This window comes from Cryptosporidium parvum, chromosome 7 (genome assembly GCF_000165345.1).
Source record: "Cryptosporidium parvum Iowa II chromosome 7, whole genome shotgun sequence".
Taxonomy (NCBI): domain Eukaryota; phylum Apicomplexa; class Conoidasida; order Eucoccidiorida; family Cryptosporidiidae; genus Cryptosporidium; species Cryptosporidium parvum.
Genome location: NC_006986.1, coordinates 1037808 through 1058477, shown reverse-complemented (window position 1 = coordinate 1058477; position 20670 = coordinate 1037808). Strand labels below are relative to the sequence as shown.

The 20670-nt window shown below is 35.5% G+C and overlaps 10 protein-coding genes across 10 annotated transcripts; 5 read left to right on the top strand and 5 right to left on the bottom strand.

The window, feature by feature from the left end:
• Positions 1-4: 4 nt before the first annotated feature.
• cgd7_4650 (hypothetical protein) lies at positions 5-490 on the top strand (the record flags this gene model as incomplete). Its single annotated transcript, XM_628611.1, has 1 exon — positions 5-490. The coding sequence occupies one exon, from the start codon at positions 5-7 to the stop codon at positions 488-490; it is 486 nt and encodes a 161-aa protein (XP_628613.1).
• A 26-nt stretch (positions 491-516) lies between these two features.
• Positions 517-1461, bottom strand: cgd7_4640 (PP2C phosphatase; the record flags this gene model as incomplete). Its single annotated transcript, XM_628610.1, has 1 exon — positions 517-1461. A coding segment is annotated over one exon (945 nt), but the record flags the coding sequence as incomplete, so codon positions are not given.
• A 276-nt stretch (positions 1462-1737) lies between these two features.
• cgd7_4630 (hypothetical protein) lies at positions 1738-2136 on the top strand (the record flags this gene model as incomplete). The annotated part of the gene is made up of 1 exon (XM_001388373.1): positions 1738-2136. A coding segment is annotated over one exon (399 nt), but the record flags the coding sequence as incomplete, so codon positions are not given.
• Positions 2137-2329: 193 nt separating this feature from the next.
• cgd7_4620 (Rf-A (OB fold protein)) lies at positions 2330-4453 on the bottom strand (the record flags this gene model as incomplete). The annotated part of the gene is made up of 1 exon (XM_628609.1): positions 2330-4453. A coding segment is annotated over one exon (2124 nt), but the record flags the coding sequence as incomplete, so codon positions are not given.
• Positions 4454-5143: 690 nt separating this feature from the next.
• Positions 5144-6211, top strand: cgd7_4610 (divergent membrane protein; the record flags this gene model as incomplete). Its single annotated transcript, XM_628608.1, has 1 exon — positions 5144-6211. The coding sequence occupies one exon, from the start codon at positions 5144-5146 to the stop codon at positions 6209-6211; it is 1068 nt and encodes a 355-aa protein (XP_628610.1).
• A 173-nt stretch (positions 6212-6384) lies between these two features.
• Positions 6385-8097, bottom strand: cgd7_4600 (abstrakt protein SF II helicase + Znknuckle C2HC (PA); the record flags this gene model as incomplete). The annotated part of the gene is made up of 1 exon (XM_628607.1): positions 6385-8097. The coding sequence occupies one exon, from the start codon at positions 8095-8097 to the stop codon at positions 6385-6387; it is 1713 nt and encodes a 570-aa protein (XP_628609.1).
• A 99-nt stretch (positions 8098-8196) lies between these two features.
• Positions 8197-9405, top strand: cgd7_4590 (Mth1. SpoU superfamily - SPOUT methylase; the record flags this gene model as incomplete). The annotated part of the gene is made up of 1 exon (XM_628606.1): positions 8197-9405. One exon carries the CDS (start codon positions 8197-8199, stop codon positions 9403-9405), a length of 1209 nt encoding a protein of 402 aa, XP_628608.1.
• A 40-nt stretch (positions 9406-9445) lies between these two features.
• On the bottom strand, positions 9446-9811 carry cgd7_4580 (U6 snRNA-associated Sm-like protein LSm5. SM domain; the record flags this gene model as incomplete). Its single annotated transcript, XM_628605.1, has 1 exon — positions 9446-9811. A coding segment is annotated over one exon (366 nt), but the record flags the coding sequence as incomplete, so codon positions are not given.
• Positions 9812-9998: 187 nt separating this feature from the next.
• Positions 9999-10679, bottom strand: cgd7_4570 (DID domain proteins (DID4/DID2 family); the record flags this gene model as incomplete). Its single annotated transcript, XM_628604.1, has 1 exon — positions 9999-10679. The coding sequence occupies one exon, from the start codon at positions 10677-10679 to the stop codon at positions 9999-10001; it is 681 nt and encodes a 226-aa protein (XP_628606.1).
• Positions 10680-11062: 383 nt separating this feature from the next.
• Positions 11063-20311, top strand: cgd7_4560 (gigantic extracellular protein with interesting sushi (9x) and archaeal protease type repeats having the domain architecture: signal peptide-CRYPB(3x)-sushi (9x)-archaeoglobus type repeats (2x); the record flags this gene model as incomplete). The annotated part of the gene is made up of 1 exon (XM_628603.1): positions 11063-20311. The coding sequence occupies one exon, from the start codon at positions 11063-11065 to the stop codon at positions 20309-20311; it is 9249 nt and encodes a 3082-aa protein (XP_628605.1).
• Positions 20312-20670: the final 359 nt, after the last annotated feature.

The following is a 20670-nucleotide window of genomic DNA, read 5'->3' as shown; positions in this document are numbered from 1 at the left end:
AAAGATGAATGATGTGTTGATGAAAGTACCTGATGAAGTAGGTAAAGAAGAAAAAAAGACTCGAATGGTTAAGAAGGCAGTGATACCAAAGGAAATTAAGGAAAATGATATCTATGTAACAAGAAAGAGACCATTAATAGTATACTTTAGAAGAGCAATGAATCTTCTCACAGTTTCAGAGGCTCATAATTCTATTTACGAAGAAAGGCTTGGATGTAGACGGAATAAAAAGCTTTTTAAGTCAGGAAAAAATGAACAATTTGTAGTAATACATGGAATGGGAGCCTGTATAATGACAGCAATTTGGCTTGTTCAGGACTTGAAGTCAAATTTAGGAGATAAAATCAAGATTGAAGTGACTACAAATACTATCAAAGTAACTGATGTACATATTAATGAAGAAAGAGAATGGGAATCTTCGAAAAGCACAAGAAATGTGAGTGGAATTTCAATTAAGGTTACGATGAATAAACAAGAATCTAGACCTTAGAAGATTAAAGACATACTTCTGGCAAACTATTGGACTACCCCTATCGATACAGTGATATCATCAGGCTTTCCTCCAGATACAAAACCAAAAGTACCATTTGATTGAATATTCGACTGCAATTTCTGGCTTAAATAGTTATTTAAACTCATCGAGTATGGAGAAATATGCTCCGAGTTCAAAGATAGCTGTAAAGCCTCCCTCCCAAGCTTTTCTGCAATTTTCTGTGGTTCATACAACAAATTATTATCGACTATTCGAATAACTTTATCCATTGAAATATTATCCCATAGTCCATCAGTTGCTACAATAATCGCATCTCCAGATTTGATACCTTCTAACATCATATAATCTGCATTATAAGGAGTATCAATACTCCCAGTTCCTAGTTGAAAAGGAGTGTTAAAGTTGTGTTGCTGAATCTCTGACTCAAAAATGACTTCTTTTTCTTCCTTTCTATATATTACGCACTTTGAATCCCCTAAATTAAATACATGAAGTTTGTTATTATTATCCAAATAAGCTAAACAGAGCGTAGAACTACCAATAATTTTGGAAGATTTCATATTTTCATAACACTTATTCACCATTTCAATGAACTTATCTTTGTCCAACTCGCATTTCTGTTCCCTTGAGTAATCATTAATACATGTTTCTATGTAATTTACAAGCTGTCTACTATACATAGCTGAACTAACTCCCTGTGAAATCCAACCACCAACTCCATCCGCAACACAAATATAACTTGTTCCTACGCAACAAGAGTCCTCATTTTCATATCCTGGTGGCTTCGTTGGATTCCTTGATGTGTACACTCCCGTTAATAATATCCTATTCTTACTAGATACTGGTCTCTGCTTACTTCCAAATTTTGATAAAAATCTGTTATAGGAAGTAGAATTAAGTGAAGAACTGACCATTGGAAGGTACTTCATTCTTTCAATCAAATTCTTTTTTTCCTTTGCCAAATCTATTTATTCTCTTTCTGACATTTATTTAATTGCATAAATTATGATTTGGCGGGAAACTTGGCATTTTCCATTAATAAGGTCCCCATGTGAATTTATATTAAAATTAATTTAGAGGTACCGAATTTTGAGGGAAAAAAACGGTGCAAGAAAAAAAAGAAATACAACTAGAAGTTCCTTCTTTCGGTAATTCGGGTAAAATAAGCAAAATGTCTACAGGTGAGTTTCTAGGAGGAAGTGTCTGTATAGACATGAAATTGGTATATCTCAAATTTAATTAAAATGAATTCTTCTTTTCCTATAGACAAAGAAAGAGCTTCTAGAGAGAAGATCTCACAGTTAGATAGAAAGCTAAAGGTTTTGAGCAGTAAGATTTCAGAATTATCTCAAGATAGTAAAGAACATGGTCTTGTACTTAATGCTTTTGAGAAGGTTGACCCAGAAAGGAGATGTTTTAGAGTAATTGGCGGAGTTATGGTGGAAAGGACTGTGAAAACAGTAAAGCCTGCACTGGAAAAGGAAAAGGCTGCCTTGGACTCAGCAATTTCCGAGCTAGAGAAGCAATATGAATCGATAGAGGAGGAACTTAAAACTTTAATTGAGAATCTTAATAAAGAATCAAACATGGGTATTTCTTCGTCTGCTTCAGCATCCTCGTCTTCCTCAGAGGTCAAAGCGTGATGAAGAGATGTATGCACTGTATTCATCCAAACAGTTGATTTTAGTAATATGAGAGAAAAGATAAAGAATTCAATAGAATAAAAGAGGATGAAAAGAGAAAAAGAAGGGAAAAGTAATTAATAGCTCTGTAGTCTTAGCCAATTGGTTAGGCTTTGAAATGAGAAAACTTTTTAGTTAATTAAATTTGGGAATTTCAATATCCAAACTGTCCAAATCCCATACCGACTTTAACAGCACTATAAGCATTGCTACTAGTATTAGTTTCCTTAATATTATTAAGCTTGTCATAAATATACTCGAGCTTTCTTTTGGCCTCTCTGTTTAGGATTTCTGGATTTGTCATATCTTCAGCTGAAAAGATTCGGTACTTAATTATCTCAGAGTCCTGATAGAGTTCTTTTTTTCCATTCAGTTTAAAGACCCACTCACTGAAGAGTTTATCAGAGAAGCAATCCTCAGTATTTTTGTCTGTATTCTCTTTAAGAGATTCAAGTTTTTCTGGTGAAAGACCATCCATTATGGTTTCTCCATGTTCTGCAAAAGCTACGGCTCTGATTGTTCCTGTAGAGTCAACAATCTCACAACTCAAGATGTACTTTTTAATAGGGTTTTCAATGGACTGCTGGCAACTTGGACAGTGGTAGTTTGGTCCGAGAGATGTACTAGTCTCCTTTTCTGACCCATAAGGCAACACCAAAGCGTTAATACTGTTAGGATCTTCGATTTCAGTAACTTTTCTCTTACATTTAGGGCAGCTACTCCAGTAGTACTTATTATCACGAATTGACCTTATAGTTCCATAAGTGTGAACCCAAATCCCTCCATCGAGCATATCAGACGAGCTAGACCCAGAAGTAGCAGTAGCTACAATTTCATCAATACTAAGCCTTTTGGCTGAGGAACTTGAGTTAGTGTTTCCAGGACTTGGACTAGAGGACGAGAGCGAAACAACCGACTCGTGTAAATTTGACTGGGAGAAGAACCAATTCTTGAGTTCCTGCGATTGTTCAACTCCAGAAGGGTTCCATTCAATGGAAGAGCTTGATCCCAGTTTCAATCTAAATCCATTAAACTCCTCAACAATGGCGTTTTTAACAGCAATAACTGGGTTTTGAGAAATGAGGCCCTCATCTAAGTGGGTCCTTTCTGACCACAATGTCAAGTCAATGCTGTGGCCAGACTTATCAATGATTGTTAGTTCTCTTTTCTGGGTATCTGCACCGGTAGATTTAACGGTAATTGTTGTAATTGGTCCAGCTTTGAGTAAAATGCCCAAAAGATCCAGTGATTGGCCCTTGGAATAGCCTCGGATTTCTGAAATAGGAACAAAATTAAAGGTCTTCTTTGGGATCCGATCATCCTGTGGCAAACTTTGAATTTCTGCATCTTCGTTGAAGATTATTTCAAATTCATGCCCTGTAGTATTAAAACGAGTATTTGCTTCTTTGACATCTCCTCTTGAGAAACTATATACTTCCCCCTCTTTCAGCATATCATAGAATTTATCAACGGCTTTGGTGAAACATGTTGCCCTGATCTCGCTCCCATCAGCGTCACAAATCTCGAATGAAAACACTTTGCCTTCCTTTGTCTTGGATGATGAGAACTTTCTGATATCGCTTTTGCTCACTACACGGCCAACAATTCTCCACCTGTGTAGATAAGAAGTTATGTTCTTTATTGGATACACTGGAATTTCCTGATTCCTTGAAACTGGACCCTTTGACTGACCTGAACCCATTCCACCTCCTCCGTATGGACCACTTCTCATTGTATTACCCATATTCATAGAGCCTGGCCCTGAGGATTGCATGCCATCTCTACCTGAAATGGGTCCTGCGGATCCTGGCATTTGTTCTGATGGCCCGCTCGCTCTGTATCCAACTTGTTGTGGCTGCATCTGAATATTGTGTTGCTGTTGTTGTTGTTGCATGCTGACGCTACTTGGCTCAGTTGAATGACTTGAATTTGGAGTGCCTGATGAAGCTCCCATCTGATTTTGAACTGCAGGCTGCTTCTGGTCCCCCGGGCCTCCCCCTGCAGCCTTGCTGGACCCCATACATGGATGTGGAGTTGCCTTTCCAATAGAAGTAAATCCTGACCAATGTCCAACTTTGTCGTACTGAACAACAGTAACCAACTTTGTGGAATGGATCTCATTCAAAGAAAATCTTGTTATCTTAATCATATCTCCTGGTTGTAACTGAGTAGCATCCGACATTACCAGCCTTATGCTCAACGGAGAACCATTATCAAACATATTTGAACCTGCATCTGTTACGTGGACTCTGTGAATGAAAAAAATTTTTAAAATTAGTTAAATCGTTCAAATTATATATTTCTGGCCAGAAAAAGAACCGTGTGGAATAAAAATCCTTTTTGACCAAAACAATCAGACAAACTTACAGTGCTCTCGGCCCTGAACGAATCAGGTTTATTGCCAATACCACCACAATAGACCCACTTGGAGAAACTACTCCGGAAAGAAGCTGGTCACATGTTCCTCTTTGAAGTTCTGAAGGAAATTCTATCATTTCTCTCCAAAATCTGTATTTGGATGTCGACTTTTTTTTACTTGGCCCCAAAAACCACTCAATTCGGCTTTACGCCCGCTTTTTTCCGCTTAAATGCAAGAAAATTAACCAAACCCCACTCTTGTTACTATTGTTTTTTGTTTATTTATTTATTTTGGGATTTTCCATGAAAATTAAAAAAAAGGAGCAATAATGCTTTTTCTGCTCGATGGCCTCTCAACAGGCTTCAAAATATTCTCTGGATGTTAAAAAAAAACGCTCTCTTTCAACTCCCCCTTTTTTTATTCTATTATGTTTGGATACCTAAAAATTGTTCATTTGGTCATTTTTTCTATTACGTAATTAAATTGTCCACACTATTTCATGTATGCATGCAAACAAACAAACAAATGCCGGTATTAACCTTTTTAAAAAAAAAATCCACATGCAAAATTTTAACACTTAAAATTTAACAAATTATTAATAGTCAATAAATGAAAATATTCCTACAAAATGAAAGGAAAAAGTGTAATGACAAGTTTTCTCCTTTCTATACTGAACTCCCAATCCTACTATTACGCTTTCAACCTACCACCCTCAGAATTTCAACTTTAGGAATTTTAGAGACACTTGAAACCTGTGGCGCCAAACATTTGATAATATTAATTCTAGTAAAATTTGTCAAAATGAACGTAAAGTCAGCATCACAGCCAGAGCTGTGGCAGCTGGCTAGAAATAGTAGTGGATATAGAGAACTGCTACTGGGAACTAGCAAGCTAGCTACAGTTCTCTGTACAAATCTACACCTGTCACCAGGAACTACTCTGACATCCTGTCATTACATATATAAGTTTTGGTCAAAGTTTGATATTCTTGAAACCGATCGTAAATTTATTGCGGCTGCAGCTGTTCTCTTATCTTGGAAGGTTAGAGAAGATATCGAGCCAACTCGAAGTTCTAGAAAACTTTCTGAATTATCCAGGTTTCTATATAGAATTATTAAAGCTAATTCGCTTTCCCAAGTATCCAGTGCGCCAATACCTCTTGAGCTTTCTTCAAGTTTCTGGATATATAAGGATTCAGGAAAAGAATACACTCATTATATGGAGCAGATTAAAACCTATGAATTTGCACTACTTAGAGCAATAAATTTTGACCTAGTTCCTATTGAACTACCATTTTCACATATCGAAAGATTTACAAGAATCCTACTTTATTCTCCAAAACTCAATGAATATGTTGAGGAAGGTGAAGAAGGAGAGGAAGAAGGAAAGGAATTTGAATCTTTAAAAATGTTTAGACTCCTTGCTTCAACTATAAGTCAAGATTTCTATAGACTCCCAAATGTATGTATGCAATATAATGCGTTAGAAGTCTCCTTATGTTCTGTATGGTATGCTGGAATCTTTCTATCTATGTCATTTGCATATGAAGAAATTTCTGGATCAAATCAATCTTGGATTTCAAAAGCATGCCCAGAAGTTAATGCAGAACGTGTTGTTAGATGCATGGACGAATGTTCAAAAGTTCTTATATGGCTAATTAATAGTGATTCCGCATAGTATATTTGTTAATTAAATCAAACTAATTACTAATTTTTATATTAGTTTATAGAGCTACTTATACATTAATTATTAATATTTATTACTTTAATTCCTGTTTACCTCATTTATTATTAACTTTCCCTTGAAAGACTTGTATATATATTACTATAAATCAAGCAATAACTACACTTCTACCAATCTTCTTTATTTGAACTTGTATATCTAGCTCCAAGTGAGAGAGCATCTTTAGGAGCTCCAGACTGGGTTTTTCTTTGTAACTCTAAAAGTTTAGTACACTGACCAATACGATGTCCAAGTCCACCACAATATGCACAACCTCTAACTCCTCCAATCTCCTGAAGGGAAGTATTTGTGCTATCAAACTGTTCTAAAAATGGAGGAATTTCTTGTTTTGCTTCTATTAATAAAGCTTTTAGATCACATAATAATGCTTCTGGTAGAGTATTATCTATAAACGTGGTTGACACTCCTACAGAACCTCCTCTCCCTGTTCTCCCAATTCTATGAACATAATTTTCAATCTCTTTTGGCATATCAAAATTTATTACATGTTGAATATTTTCAAAGTCTAATCCTTTTGATGCCACATCAGTCCCAACAAGTACATCCATTTCCCCATTTCTAAACTTTTCAATAGATCTGAAACGTTGTTCTTGAGTAAGACCTCCATGTATTGCCACTGCATTCACTCCTTTTAATAGTAAGTATTCGTGAATTTCATCCACATCTTTTTTATTTTCACTGAATATTAATACTCTAGGTGCAGTCTTTTGCAAACATGATAGCAAACTAACGAGTCTACGCTCCTGTCTAACATATTCGAATTCCTGAATTACTCTTAAATTTGCTGCTCCTGCTCTACCTACATTTACTACAACTGGATCAATTAAAGCAGTTTGAGCAAACTCTTGAGTCTTTCTAGGCATTGTTGCTGAAAATAAAACCGTTTGTCTTCTCTCATAGAAACTATCAAAAATGTATCTTAAATGTTCATCAAATCCTTGTTCAGTAAGCCTGTCAGCTTCATCCATACAAAAATACTCGCATTGTTGTAGAGTCACTTTTCGTCTTTTCAGTAAATCTGCCAATCTTCCAGGTGTTGCTACCATCATGTGTATACCCTTCATTTTATATTCTGCAAGCTGCTTTCCAGAATCCTCTCCTCCAATAACGCAAGAAACCCTTAATTCTGGATATTTTGTATTTCTTGGATTAGAAGAATACTCGTCACTTTTATTCGACTTTCCTGTTAAAAATTCAATAAACTCATCAATAATTCTCTTAATTTGTAGAGCAAGCTCTCTAGATGGACAAAGAACAAGAGAATGAGGGCCTTCCATTCCTTTAAATGGAAGGCTTAACTCAGCCTCTAGAGAAAACATTATCATAGGAAGAACAAAAACTATAGTTTTCCCACTTCCTGTAAAAGCAAGCCCTATCAAATCTCTTCCCATGAGTATTATAGGTAGACCTTGCATTTGAATCTGAGAGGGTTTAGAAATCCCCTTACTTGCTAAAGCGTCTAAAATTTCTTGGGGAAACCCCATATCTTTGAAAGATAATATCGGAGGAGGTACATCAGAACCATTAACAACAATTAGCAAACGGGATCTGAGATCCTGACATTCAGATGCTGATAGACTTGAATATTTTTTTGGAACCCTCCAGGAAGTTTCCTCACGCTTAGAAAAAGTTATTCCTTTAGCAATCTCATGAACTGCTTTTAAAGGTGCATTGTATGATTGGTTCACAGCTGCTAATAACTTTTCCTCCTCTGCTTTTAAAGTATCTAAAGAGTAATGAGGGTTCAATTTCCGCTTTTTTTCCTCCTCATCTCTTATAGACCTCGAAATTGCATACAGAGATCTCTTGTTATCATCCATTGCACTAAATACCCACTTATTAAATCCCCATATTTGGAAGAGTTGGCGCCGGCGCCAATATCTGTTATTGACATTTAGAAATCTTTAAACAAATTAAAGATGGACGCTAAAAAGACTATTAAAAATAGACAAGGGCAGTCTAAGAATAGTCCAAGCTCAAGGGAAAGATCCGGGAGTAGGAGACAAAACGAATCCCAGGCTAGTCTTCAATCTAGTTCGGAAGGAAATGATGATATCCTTTCAAAGATACCATTTGCAGGAAGTCCATCAAAAGCTACATTAAGCGTTGCAATTCCAGCATCTATTGCTGGAAATGCCCAATCTTTTGAGCTGAGAGCCTACTTAGTTGGCCAAATTGCCAGGATAATTTCTGTATTTGGTGTGGACGAAATCATTATTTACGAGGATAAATGTAAAGATGTAACAGATAATGAGAATAGGTCCTCAAAGGAATGGGTAGAGTTTGCTTGTTCAAAATGGATGGAGTTTTTTGTGAAGAATTTAAAGTATCTGGAGACCCCTCAATACCTCAGAAAGACCCTTTTTAAGTTTGATAACGATTTTAAGTTTGCAGGTTTACAGAATCCAATTGACGCTCCTCACCATATGAGAATTTCTGAATGGCTTCCTTACAGACAGGGAGTAATAGTTCCAGGCCCAAAGCTCTTTAAAGGAACTATTTCGCCGGAACATAAAAATAAGGGAAGTTGGGTTAATTGTGGACTTCCTGTTGAAGCTTGGATTGAAACTAAACTTGAAAATAACACCAGAATCACTATCAAAATGTCAAAAGAGTCAGAAAGTCTTCATAAAAAACTCTGTTCTGACTTTAATAAGTTTGGAAGGTATTCCGAAATTAAATCCTATTTTACTGGTAAGCTGGTTGATGACTCAACTCCTTATAGAAAAAAAGGAATATATTGGGGATACAAAGTTCGACCAGCAAACTCATTAAAGAGCGTTTTCAATGACTCAGAATACGAAGAAGGGTACGATTTGAAGATAGGAACTTCTGAGAGAGGTGAACCTGTTGACAACAACTTTAAACTCTCTACTAAAGGCAAAGACTCGAAATCACAAAGTTTTAAACACATACTTATAGTGTTTGGTGGCCTTGGAGGCCTTGAAGATGTTCTTAGCGATCCTCAATGCTCTCTAGACAAGGTCAAAAATCCTTCCTCTTTATTTGACATGTACATTAATATATGTCCAGAGCAAAGATCCAGAACCATAAGAACAGAAGAAGCGATCGGACTTACATTAGCCTTACTCAGACCCCACCTTTTAGAAAATAACAAAAACTTATAATTAATTAATCTCCTACTAATTTCTATCCAAAAACTATAATCTAAGAAAAGTTAAAGCTGTCTGGATCCCCTCCAGGAACCAACATTGCTACATTATTCCCACTCAACAATATAGTCTCTAAACGATTCACCATCACTCTTTTTAACTTCTTGTTTCCTCCTGATATGTCCTCCTCATCTGCCTTAAACCCATACTCCTGAACATCATCCAATACCATATTTACATATTCGTCAAATCCTCTTAGCACTCCACTAAACTCTTTATCTCCTTTCATCACCACATATATTCTATTCCCAATACACTTGTCTATCAGTGCTAATGGAAGGATTATATTCCCTCCCTTCTGATTACTTCCTCCCTGAGATTTATTAGCTGGTGTCTCGCTCATGTAATTTACTTTATAACTTTATTTCATCCAGTTCAAACTTTCACTCTTTTTGATGTCATAGGACCTCAACATTTACTATTAATTAGGCGGGAACTCATTTTCAAATATAAAGGTAATCAGAAAAAATTAAAGAAAAGTTATAGAAATTCAGCATTATAAAGAGTCAGCTAATAGATATCTGGAAATAAACTTTTCCAGCCTAAATCTATCTATCTTCACCAAGTTTTTTAATTCTTTCTTCAATTGAAATTCCTGAACCTTCATCTCCAGGATTATCTTTATTAGAAGAACTATAAGATAACAAATTGTTGATATTTGGACCTTTGGCGTTGGCTTTGGCTAACTCTTTTTCTTTCCCTTGTCTCACTGATTCGCACACTTCCATATATATTTTGTTCACTAAAGCCTCTTCCTCCTCAGGCTGGGACTCGTTTCCCATAGCTACATCTATTGAATCATTAATTATCTCCCCTTTTACATCCATCTTATCTGATTCTCTAGCAAAGTTCTTCAAAATCCCTTGTATCCTGGAAATTTCTGTTGAATCATTGACCCTTCCCATTATTGAATTTAGATCAGAAATCGCGCTGTTTACTTGAAGCTGACTCTTTACAGAGGTAAGTCTTAGCTCTGCCCCCATAAGTTGGCTCCTTGCTAAACTCAATCTCTCCATCTGCTTTCTCAATTTCAGAATGTCTCTGCTAAAAATCTTTGCAGATTCTGTATAACCTTTTTCCACAGCTATTCGAAGTTCCCTCATCAATTTGGCTTCCTCCTGCTCAAGCTTTTGAATTTCCCTGTCAACTTCGCGAATTGCCTTCGAAACTGCTCTTTTGTTCTTGTTTACCTCATCCTTTATATCAACCTTGCTTCCCCAAATCCCCATATTTCCTTTATTCCTATTGATATTCTACACAGATGGAAATTTTATATTTCAAAGTGCCCGCCTAAAGTCATTTACATAACTTGCTCAAAATTGTTTAATAACTGGATCAAAAAGACAATTAACCTTGTAATTGTTATTTAAATGTGTCTTGAAATCCTTATTAACTTCCTTCTCATTTAGAAAATGATGTTTAAAAGGTTTTACTTTCAAAAGCGCACTATTGAATCTAAAATCATCCATGCTCGTAAACGGGTTGGAACGCATGTACTGGAATTTTACTTCGTCTAGTTCCGATTCTCTTGTAACTTTTATAGCTAAAGATAGACTTTTATTAAGCTTTAACAGGTTCCTTTGTTCTCTATGAGCTTCTTCATAGGAGAGAAATGAGCCAGTTATATAGGGTTCTTAAAGAAGGACTTCATTTATATATATTTTTAGGCCTTGCTGCATTAGGTCTGGTGAGGAGCAATTTGCATGGACCAGATTTAGGGAAATTGATTGAGATCAGAAAATGTGTTTCGTCTCAAGATTGTTCAGGAAGACTATGTTTTAACAAGCTTTGTACTGGACTTGCTGGAACACAAGAAAAGAATTATTTCTGTCATAAGGGAGAGGAATGTATTATTGACTCAGTTCCTGGATATTTTCATCCATTAAAGCAAACAATTTATGAGATTGGAGTGATTCCATACGATTCTGAGTGTTCAGGAAGAAGTTTATATAAATATGAATGTATTGTAACATCAGAAAACACATGTAATTTACGAATTCCTACTGATGTTTTAGAGTTAGGCAGGTACAAGTTATGTGGATCTCCATTTCCAAAGGAAACCACTCTTCCCTCAAAACGCTTAGATTTTAAAGTTCCTACTGGTAATCTACTAGTTATAGGATTTAAAGAGTCCCAAAACCTATTGGAGAAATCCTTAAAACAAAAACTTACAATAAAAAGGCAACTTTTGAGCCAGGAAATTTCATTCAAGAATGAAAACCCCAAGATTTGTACTGCTAATGTCCCTTGTACTATTTCAGGAATCCAAGGATTTGGATTATCGGAAAATTCAAGAGTTATGGAAATCAATAATTCGGCTTCAAATACCTGTGGAAGAAATTTGGACGAAAATGAACTAATTTACATTCATAAATGTACTTCTTATAATGATGGAACTGAATGTTACATTAATAGTTTATCGCCAAAGCCACAAATTACTACTTTATGTGGATGTACTATTACAAAAAACTCTAGCTGTACTAATTCTTCGGATTACAACATTTATCTCGGCAACGTTGTTTATCATAGAGGAATCCAGAAAACTGATCCTGACCAGAAATTAAGGGAAGAGACTATGAATTCTCAAAATTACACTTTGAACAAAGAAAGAGCTGAAATTAGAAGACTTCAAAAGGTAGATCCTTGTGCTAGTTGTGTTAATGGATATGGATTATGTTATGGAAACCCAAAGACTTGTTATGGAGGCTTTGGTAATAATCCATATGAACCTCCTTTGATTCTTTGTGTTGATGGATATGATTGTAAAGTTAAAGGGAAGATTCTAGGAGAACAAATAACTTCTAGATATAAGGTAGCAGCAAGTCCTATGATGGGATGTGGAGTTAGAATATTGGGAAGAGAAGAATCAATGTTTAATTCCCAAAATCAATGGAATTGTGAAGGAGGTAATCCTTTTGATTGCGAAATTCAGTTTGGAGTAGGAAGAAGATACAATAGAAGTGAGATTAATTCAAACACAATGTTGTTATGTGGATGTCCAGATTTCGCATCAGTGGGAATGCCTTGTGATGATCCAGCTGAATTCTACTTTCCAGTAGCTCAAGTAAGAGTTGTGGAATGTACTGATAATACTCATTGCATGCACAATGCTTTGGCATCCTGTAACTTGGATACCAATCAATGTCAGGGAGTTCTCCCAAGTGTTGCTCAGATTGGACTTGGAACAATGCAATGTTTATCAAGACAGAGTTGTACTATTGCAAATATTGGACAATTCATTGGAGGAGAGATGTATAGAGTTATACAAACTGCTCCTTATGTTAAATGTGGAGCTAATGTGGCTCTGGATCCTGATTATTATCAAAAAGTTCAAGCTCAAATGGAAAATACTGGTCCTGGAGGAATGGGACTCCCATGTATTGTTCAGAGTGAGGAATCTCAAGGAGGAGATCCAAACCTTCCAAAGAGTAATAACTGTGCAATAAACCTTGGAACGAATGCAATTCTTGGAGTTAATCGACTTTGTGGATGTAGTGGAGTAGACAGAGATGGAAATGGGATCCCATGTGATTCAGCAGAAGATTTTGATACTGATCTTGGACTTTTGAATGTTGGAGAGTGCAATACTGACAAAGATTGCAAACCAGGACAAGTTTGTACGGAACATAAGTGTCTGAATGACCAACTTCTTCCGTATCCAACAGGATTCTTTCCTTTAAACCATTCTACCCTCATTCCTCCTGTTAAGCAGTTAGTTATTAGATTCAATGAAAATATAGAATATCCAAAGAATTGGCAGCCTAGAAGGCTTGTAATCTCAAGTAATGTATACTATAGAACAAGACCACTGGAGATTCCTATTTCTCCGCCTCAAAAAGAGTCTAGATCAAACAATCACCACCAACAATTACCTGTAATGAATAATGAGGAGAAAACAAGAAACTCAGAGTCTACCAGGTGGACTTGGTGGAACAAAAGTAAAAATCAAGGATCTAGTTCTGGATCTAATTCAGCTCCATTTACTGCTCCAGTACTTTATACGGCTGATGTTAGAGATCAGAAAATAGTGGTTAGTTTTGATTCCAGGACTCCTCTTCCTGAAGATAACTATGTAGTTGGATTAGAAGCTGGTGCAATTTCAGATCTACATGGAAATCCTAATGATGGAATTCCTTTCTGGACATTTACTATTAGTAGAAACGCTTCTTGTCCTTATATGTACTTAACAGGATTTAGTACAAACAATGGAAATGTTAATGGATTGTATATGCCATGGAAAGCTCCTAAGAATGGAAAGGCTGTTTGGAATGGAGGTGAGAGAAAACAGTTTTATATTTACTACTCAATTTTGGATTCTGAGTCTAAGAATGGGACTTGGGTAATTGATAGAGATCTAGATAGTAGCGATATACTTTCTTTTGCTGAATCAGTTCTACCAGAGCCAAATAATCATATCCCTCCAGATGGTAAGAGTACAAAGTGGAAAAAGTGGGTTTCCATTAACCCAGAGGAAGAACCAGAATGGATTGAACATGGAGATATTTCTATTATCTGCAGAAGCTTTCCAGAAAAGTCACCTCCATCATTGATTGCAATACATCCTCCATTAGGAAGTGTAGATGTTTCCCCAAACAACACAGAAATTAAGCTTACCTTTAATAGAGCAATGAACTATGGTCATTGGGCCTGGTTCAATATTACAGGACGAACAACTGGCCATTTAATTCATATTCCAACAGATTTTGAGGCTAAAAATAGAGGAATTTCTATCATTTCCAATCAGACATCAGATGTAATCCTAAGACCATACGAGAATTTGGTGGAAGGAGAGGTTTATGATATCACAGCTGAACTCGGAGCTTTGACAGATTTGACTTACCAACCTTGGGGAAATGTAGGACCAAATCAATTATTCTTTACTACTAGTGGAGAATCCTGTAAGGAATTAGATCTTTTGTCTTTCTATGAACACAATGATATCACAAGGTATCAATTAGAATATAGTCATTCTCCAAGAAGCGATAGAGGATCCTCGGATCAAATATTATTTCCTCCAGGAACTAATGCAAAACTTAAGTGTAGTTCAGGCTTTTCTACAAAGAAAGTTTTAGAGTTGGAGAGTTTTTCTCATGATCAAGAGAGAGACCAAGAAGATTCAGATGAAAAGAAAGATGAGACAGAGGAAGTGGGAAGCTTTGGATGTGTCAGAGGTAAATGGGAGGTAATCAAAAGAATTCATTGTTACCAAAAATGTAAGCCTTACCCAATTTCCTCTTCTTCTAGCCAGAACTATATCATTCAAAGTAATTCTGCCTCTGGAAATCCCTCCTCTGAATCTGAAGATCATGAATCAGAGTATTTGAATGGTTCTAAACTTTTAGTTAAATGTGTTGGAACAGAAGGCTCAGAAGTGATTACATGTAAAGATGGAGTCTGGAGTGCTTTGACATTAATTTGTGGGACATCTTGTCCTCCTTATTCTCTCCCTAATGAAAACTATGTCTTTAAATACGAAAAAGACAGAGTTAAACATACTCCAGGATCTGAAATTACTATTTCTTGTAGTAAAAATTCAGATAAGTTGATTCAATATCCTGATGAGAAAATGAAAATTGATCGAGAAAACAATGAATTCAAAATTACTTGTAGTGAAGGACGTTGGGAATCAGAGAATCAATACAAATGTTTCAAGAAATGCATTCCCATATCTGAATCTACTGTGAGTTCAGAGAAGTCTTTAGTCATTGATTACAGTGAAGAAATAAGCTTTGGATATCTTAAACATGGATCTATGGCGAGGATTAAATGTTCAGAGAATTGGAGTCCCATGGGACAGTTTGGGGAAACTATATTTGGATGTTATGACGGTTCCTGGTTTGCTTTGGACAAAGATTTGTCTCCAACAAATGTACTTACCTCCAATTCTCTTCCTGATGAACTTAGTTGTGAAAGAAAATGCAAAGATATGGAGATTTTCTCAAACAAAGCCTATAAAATTGAGAATCTTGCATTAGAAAGAGGCCTTCCTGGGTCTAAGGTTAGGATTTCTTGTGAAAGGGATTTTGGGTCAGTCCAAATTGGAACTAGAACCAATGATATAGTCGAATGTTTGAATGGAGTTTGGGGAATTCCAAAAACTATTTGTATGAATCATTGTGAACCTCCAGAACAAGTTCTTGGCAAGGCTTATTCAATTAATAATGAGCTTGGATCAGTTAAAAGGAAGGGAATGTATGTTCACGGAACGAGATTAGTGATTTCCTGTTCTGATCAAGGAACCTTAATTCAAGGAGGAGAGCTTCACCAGACTGCAAGCTGTACTAATGGAGAGTGGATCTTTGATAATGTATTAATTTGTGCATCAAAATGCTCTACTTTAAAACTTCCAGCTAGATATCTAATTAGAAGTCAAAATAATTCAGATTTCTCTGCCGATACTGGAGATATACGTATTGTAGCTTGTACAAAGCCTGGGAATTCTGATATTGAAGAAACAATAGTTTGTAAGAATGGGGAGTGGAAACCTTCGATTCCAAGTATCGACTGCTTTTCAAACTGTAATTTAGAAGATCTAGAACCTTTGAGAGAGTTTTTTGAAATCTTAAATATTGGAGAAGGAAGAAGAACGCTTGTTCATGGAGATTCAGTGAAGATTAGATGTAAAAAAGGATATGTTAGGAAAACAGGTCCACTTAGAGATTCTTTGAAATGTTATAATGGTGTTTTCCAGGTTCCGACATTGATTTGTGAAAGACCAAGCTGTTTTGATGGAATCCAGAATCAGGGAGAATTTGGAGTGGATTGTGGAGGGGTTTGCGAGAAGAAATGTCCCGATACCTGTTTTGATGGAGTTCTAAATGGAGATGAAACCTCAATCGATTGTGGAGGTTCTTGTGGAACAAAAAACTGTCCCAAATGTAACGATGGGATTAAGAATGGAGATGAGACAGGAATTGACTGTGGAGGAAGTCAATGTCCAACTTGTGAGCCTTGTCATGGATTTCCCTTGAGTAAACTTCCAGAAGGAACAATGTTAAGTGTTGATGGAGGATTTAGTTATATTGAGGATATTCAAAAAGAGTCTCTTTTGATAGATAATATGGCAATTGCTTCTGGGAGTGAATTACATATAAGGTGTATTCCAGGTTGGGAACAAGATGAAAGTCTTAAGTCAAAACTTCAGATCTTGGCTTGTAATGATGGTAAGTGGTCTCTTCCTGGCCCAGATGAAAGGATGAGTCTTAAATGTGCAGCTCCAAGCTGTGAAGATTCAATCCAAAATGGAGATGAATGGGGAGTTGATTGTGGAGGAAGCTGTGAAAACCATTGTTCTTCATGCAATGATGGGATTAAGAATGGAGATGAGACAGGAATTGATTGTGGAGGTTCTTCTTGTAGAAAGTGTAATTCCTGTGATCCAGAGTTTATTTTCAGATTAGAAAGCTCAGGAAAGTATATTCTCTCAGGAAATTCTCTAAGGGAAGAGGTTCCAAATCATGGATCTAAATTAGTCGTGGGATGTTCCTCTAGGGAAGCCTCAGTCACTCTTACATGTAATGATGGAGAATGGGTAAATAGAGAATCTGTTAAATCTCTTCCATGTGGAAGAAATGGACTTTTGAAGGTTTCCCAAGCAACTAATATGATAGAGGAGGATATTCTCAATTTCCCTTTGGAAAATTTTGCTAATTGCCAACAAAACTCGGGAAAATGTTGTAAGCTTATTAGAAGATTCTCAGAAGTTTGGGGTGGGGAATGTGGAACCATGTATAGACAAGGAAGAGATACAACTATTAAAACTTTCTGTAAAGGAAAATGTATGAGTTTACTTAAAGAATCTCTCAATGAATATAAGAAAGAAGCTTCAGATCTTACGATAGAGGATCGGAATCTTGAGTATAATATGCTTTCAATGGAATGTGTCGCAGCAAATTCAATCTCAAATATTATAGAGTATCATTTATGCCAATCTTCGGACCTTAAAGATGTTTGTTCCTTCTCCTTTCATGAAACATTGATGATTGTCAACGAACCTTCTCTTCTTCTGGGTCAAACAAAAACTTTAAAGGAGATTTGCAAAAAGGATAGTTGTCATAGAAGGAATTTAAGACTCATACATGCTTTATCTCACCTTTCAAAAATTACAGGTCAGAATAAAAACGAAGATATAGATCAAAAAACAGAAGGATCTTTTGTTAGAAGACAGAATTCTATATACCAAATGTCAAAAGATGATCATTTATATGGGGTATCTAATATAAATGAGGGCTTCTGGAAACAAATAATACTTTCACAAAGTGAAAAATCATTAAATCTTCTTTGTTTGAGTGTTAAAGGTCTTTCTAACCCAAAAGAAAAGTATTCATGTATTAATTCAGTTTCAGAAATGATAGCTTCAGACAGATCTTCAGTGAATTGGCTTCTTTCCTTAATACAAGAAAAAGATGAAAAAGAAAAGGAGAGTGAAAAAGACACAAAAAAGAAGCAGAACTTAATGAATATGTGTATTCGTAATCTTCCAGAGGATTCATGTCTTTTCTTTGGGACTAGAATCTTTGGACAACTTTTACTAGAAGTAGGAAATGAGACAAATAACTTGAGAATGAGACAAGCTGGATTATTATATAGATCTTTCGGAAGGTATTTCTGCCAGGAAGCTGTGAATAATAGATTCTGTGGACAGTTTCTATTTGGAGGAATAAAAAACAGTTCAGACTGGTGGGATTCCTTTAGAGCTTCAATCTTTGGAAATATTTCTCAAAAAGATATTTGTAGTCCTTACCATATAAACTTTGGGTGTTCTCCACACTGTAAGAAGAAATTATTAGATCAATTAAATAACAGAGGATGTTGTTTTGCAGCACAATTAGAGATTCAAAGAGGAATTCTAGGGATAGAAAATGATAATCCAAAGCTGAATAGCGAAAGGAGTGTGGATTATTTGGAACAAAGATGTGGATTCAGCATGGATAGAGTTTGTAGTTCTGGAGTAAAAACTGATCTTATAATTTTAGAATTCATTTATAAGGATTTGAATTACTTTGAAATATCAAACTCAATTCAAGAAGAAATATTGAGAAACAGCATTCGTGAGACAGTAAGTAGTTTCTTGAGTATTCCTATTTCTGATATCCCAAGAATCAGAGCTTGGCCTGGGAGCTATGTAGTAGAAGTTTTAATAGACTCAGGACTGTCTTCTAGAACTGTTTTAATGACTTTAGAAGAAGGATTGGAACAGTTGGCGAATGAATTGAATAAAATAGATTCTCTTGATAGAGATTTTGGAATCAAAGTAAGTAAATCAACAATTTCTCATTCAAGATCTTTATCAACTTCGATTTCTCCTCCTCCACCATATGTTGGAACTTTTGATATGGATTCACTAAGCAACCAGTTAGATTTTCCAAATTGTCCAAAACCATCCTTGGGAATTCTCGGAATAGAGGATCAGGAAGAAGGGTATGAAATTAATGGAGATAACTCTCTCAAACAAGGTGCTTTTAGAAATGTGGCTTGTTCCTACAATTATCACCCAGTTTCACCTTCTCCTGCCTCTCAACCTTTTATTTGTGATAATGGGAGATGGAGGATTACTCAGCATGAAGCAAAAATACTTTGTAAGAAAGCATGCAAACCTTTCAATCTTTTATCTTTTTCTCTTCCTGATTTAGGTCAGAGTAATTTGGATGATAAAAACAATAATAAATATATATATAATTCAAACACAAATCAAAAACAGCTTTATACAAATATTGGTTATAGTGGAGATATGTATTCAAGCTTAAATCCCTATCAAAACCAAATAAATTCTCCCTCGTCTTTTAGTCAATTTATTATAAGTGGGGTGGGAAATGATCATGGTTCCACCAGATCAATCTCTTGTTCTGCTGGATATGTTTCTGACAATCCAGAAATAGACTCTGAAACTTTCCAATGTATAAATGGAAAATGGGAATCAAACTCTGAAGAAAGGTTCAATTGTGTAAAAGGAGCAGAAGCTTCACTTAAATACTGCAGAACAAGTTTCCTTTCTAATGTACTTGGAACTGAAAAATTCATGGTTGAGGAGCTATTTGATCTTTCTAGTAGTAAGGGTGAAGATTGGAAAGTTTTTAAAGTAACTTGTTCAAGAGGATATGAAGCAAAGATTGAGCCTATACTATTGGCATGTAACAATGGGAACTTTTATAATATACCTGGAGATACTGTAACTATTTCAAAAAGTAATGACATGGACTTTATTCATAATCTAATACTTAAAACGGTTTATGGAATAACATATAGTGAAAGTTTGAATCTACCACTATCTCACGGATCACTTCCAAAAATTCCCTCTATCTCATTTTATAGATCAAATTTTAAAGAACAAGATGAAATGGACTCAGAGTCAGAAACAAACATATTTTCTATCATAGAATGTGTTCCGAAGCAAGTAATGAAACTATCAGAAAGTAAAGGACTTTCTGGGCCTGCTTTATATGCAATTTTATTCGCTCCCTTAATATTGGGAATGCTAATTTTAGCGATACTATTCTGGTTCAGAAGGTACAAGTGGAAGAAAAACCTTGAGGATGACCAAAATACAGAGGTAAAAAAACAAACTTTAGCAATTTTAGATGTTAAAAGAAAGAATAATTTGTGTGATATTGAAACTGCAAGTCCTGCATCAGAATTAGAAAAGATGAGCAATCAAGAAAGCTCTTTTCTTTCAAAAATTCAGTCTCCATCCGAAAAAAGATATAGCAAAGGGAGTAAACATATCTCTCATACACTTTCTGGACAAGGAATTCACGATAAACCAAGTTTAGAACTCACTAAGTTTAAAGGAAGGAAAAACTATAAAGGAGAAAAAACAGCTTCAGAAGGAAAAGGACTGAGACAAAAAGGGGTTCTTTTATAGAAACACTTCAATTTGTAGGTTTTAAGGTAAAAGCTCGATTCCTCAAATTAACTAATAATAATTATTAAAACACACTTGTGTACTTTGCAAAACAAAGGGTAACTCAATTAATTGGTCAATAACATATACATAAGTTAAATATGAATCTGTATTAATATAATATTTCAAGTTTTATGTAATATTTTTGTTTCCTCTATATTAATTCTAATTCTTAGTTTTTATAACATTGTGTGTAAATTGAAATTTTTTATTATTTGAATTTTAGTGGCCAAAAGAGTTATAAATATGTTGGGGGGCATTTGTACTGGACTGGGTGTACCCGGTTAAAAAATGAAACAATTCAGGAGATTTCAAGAATT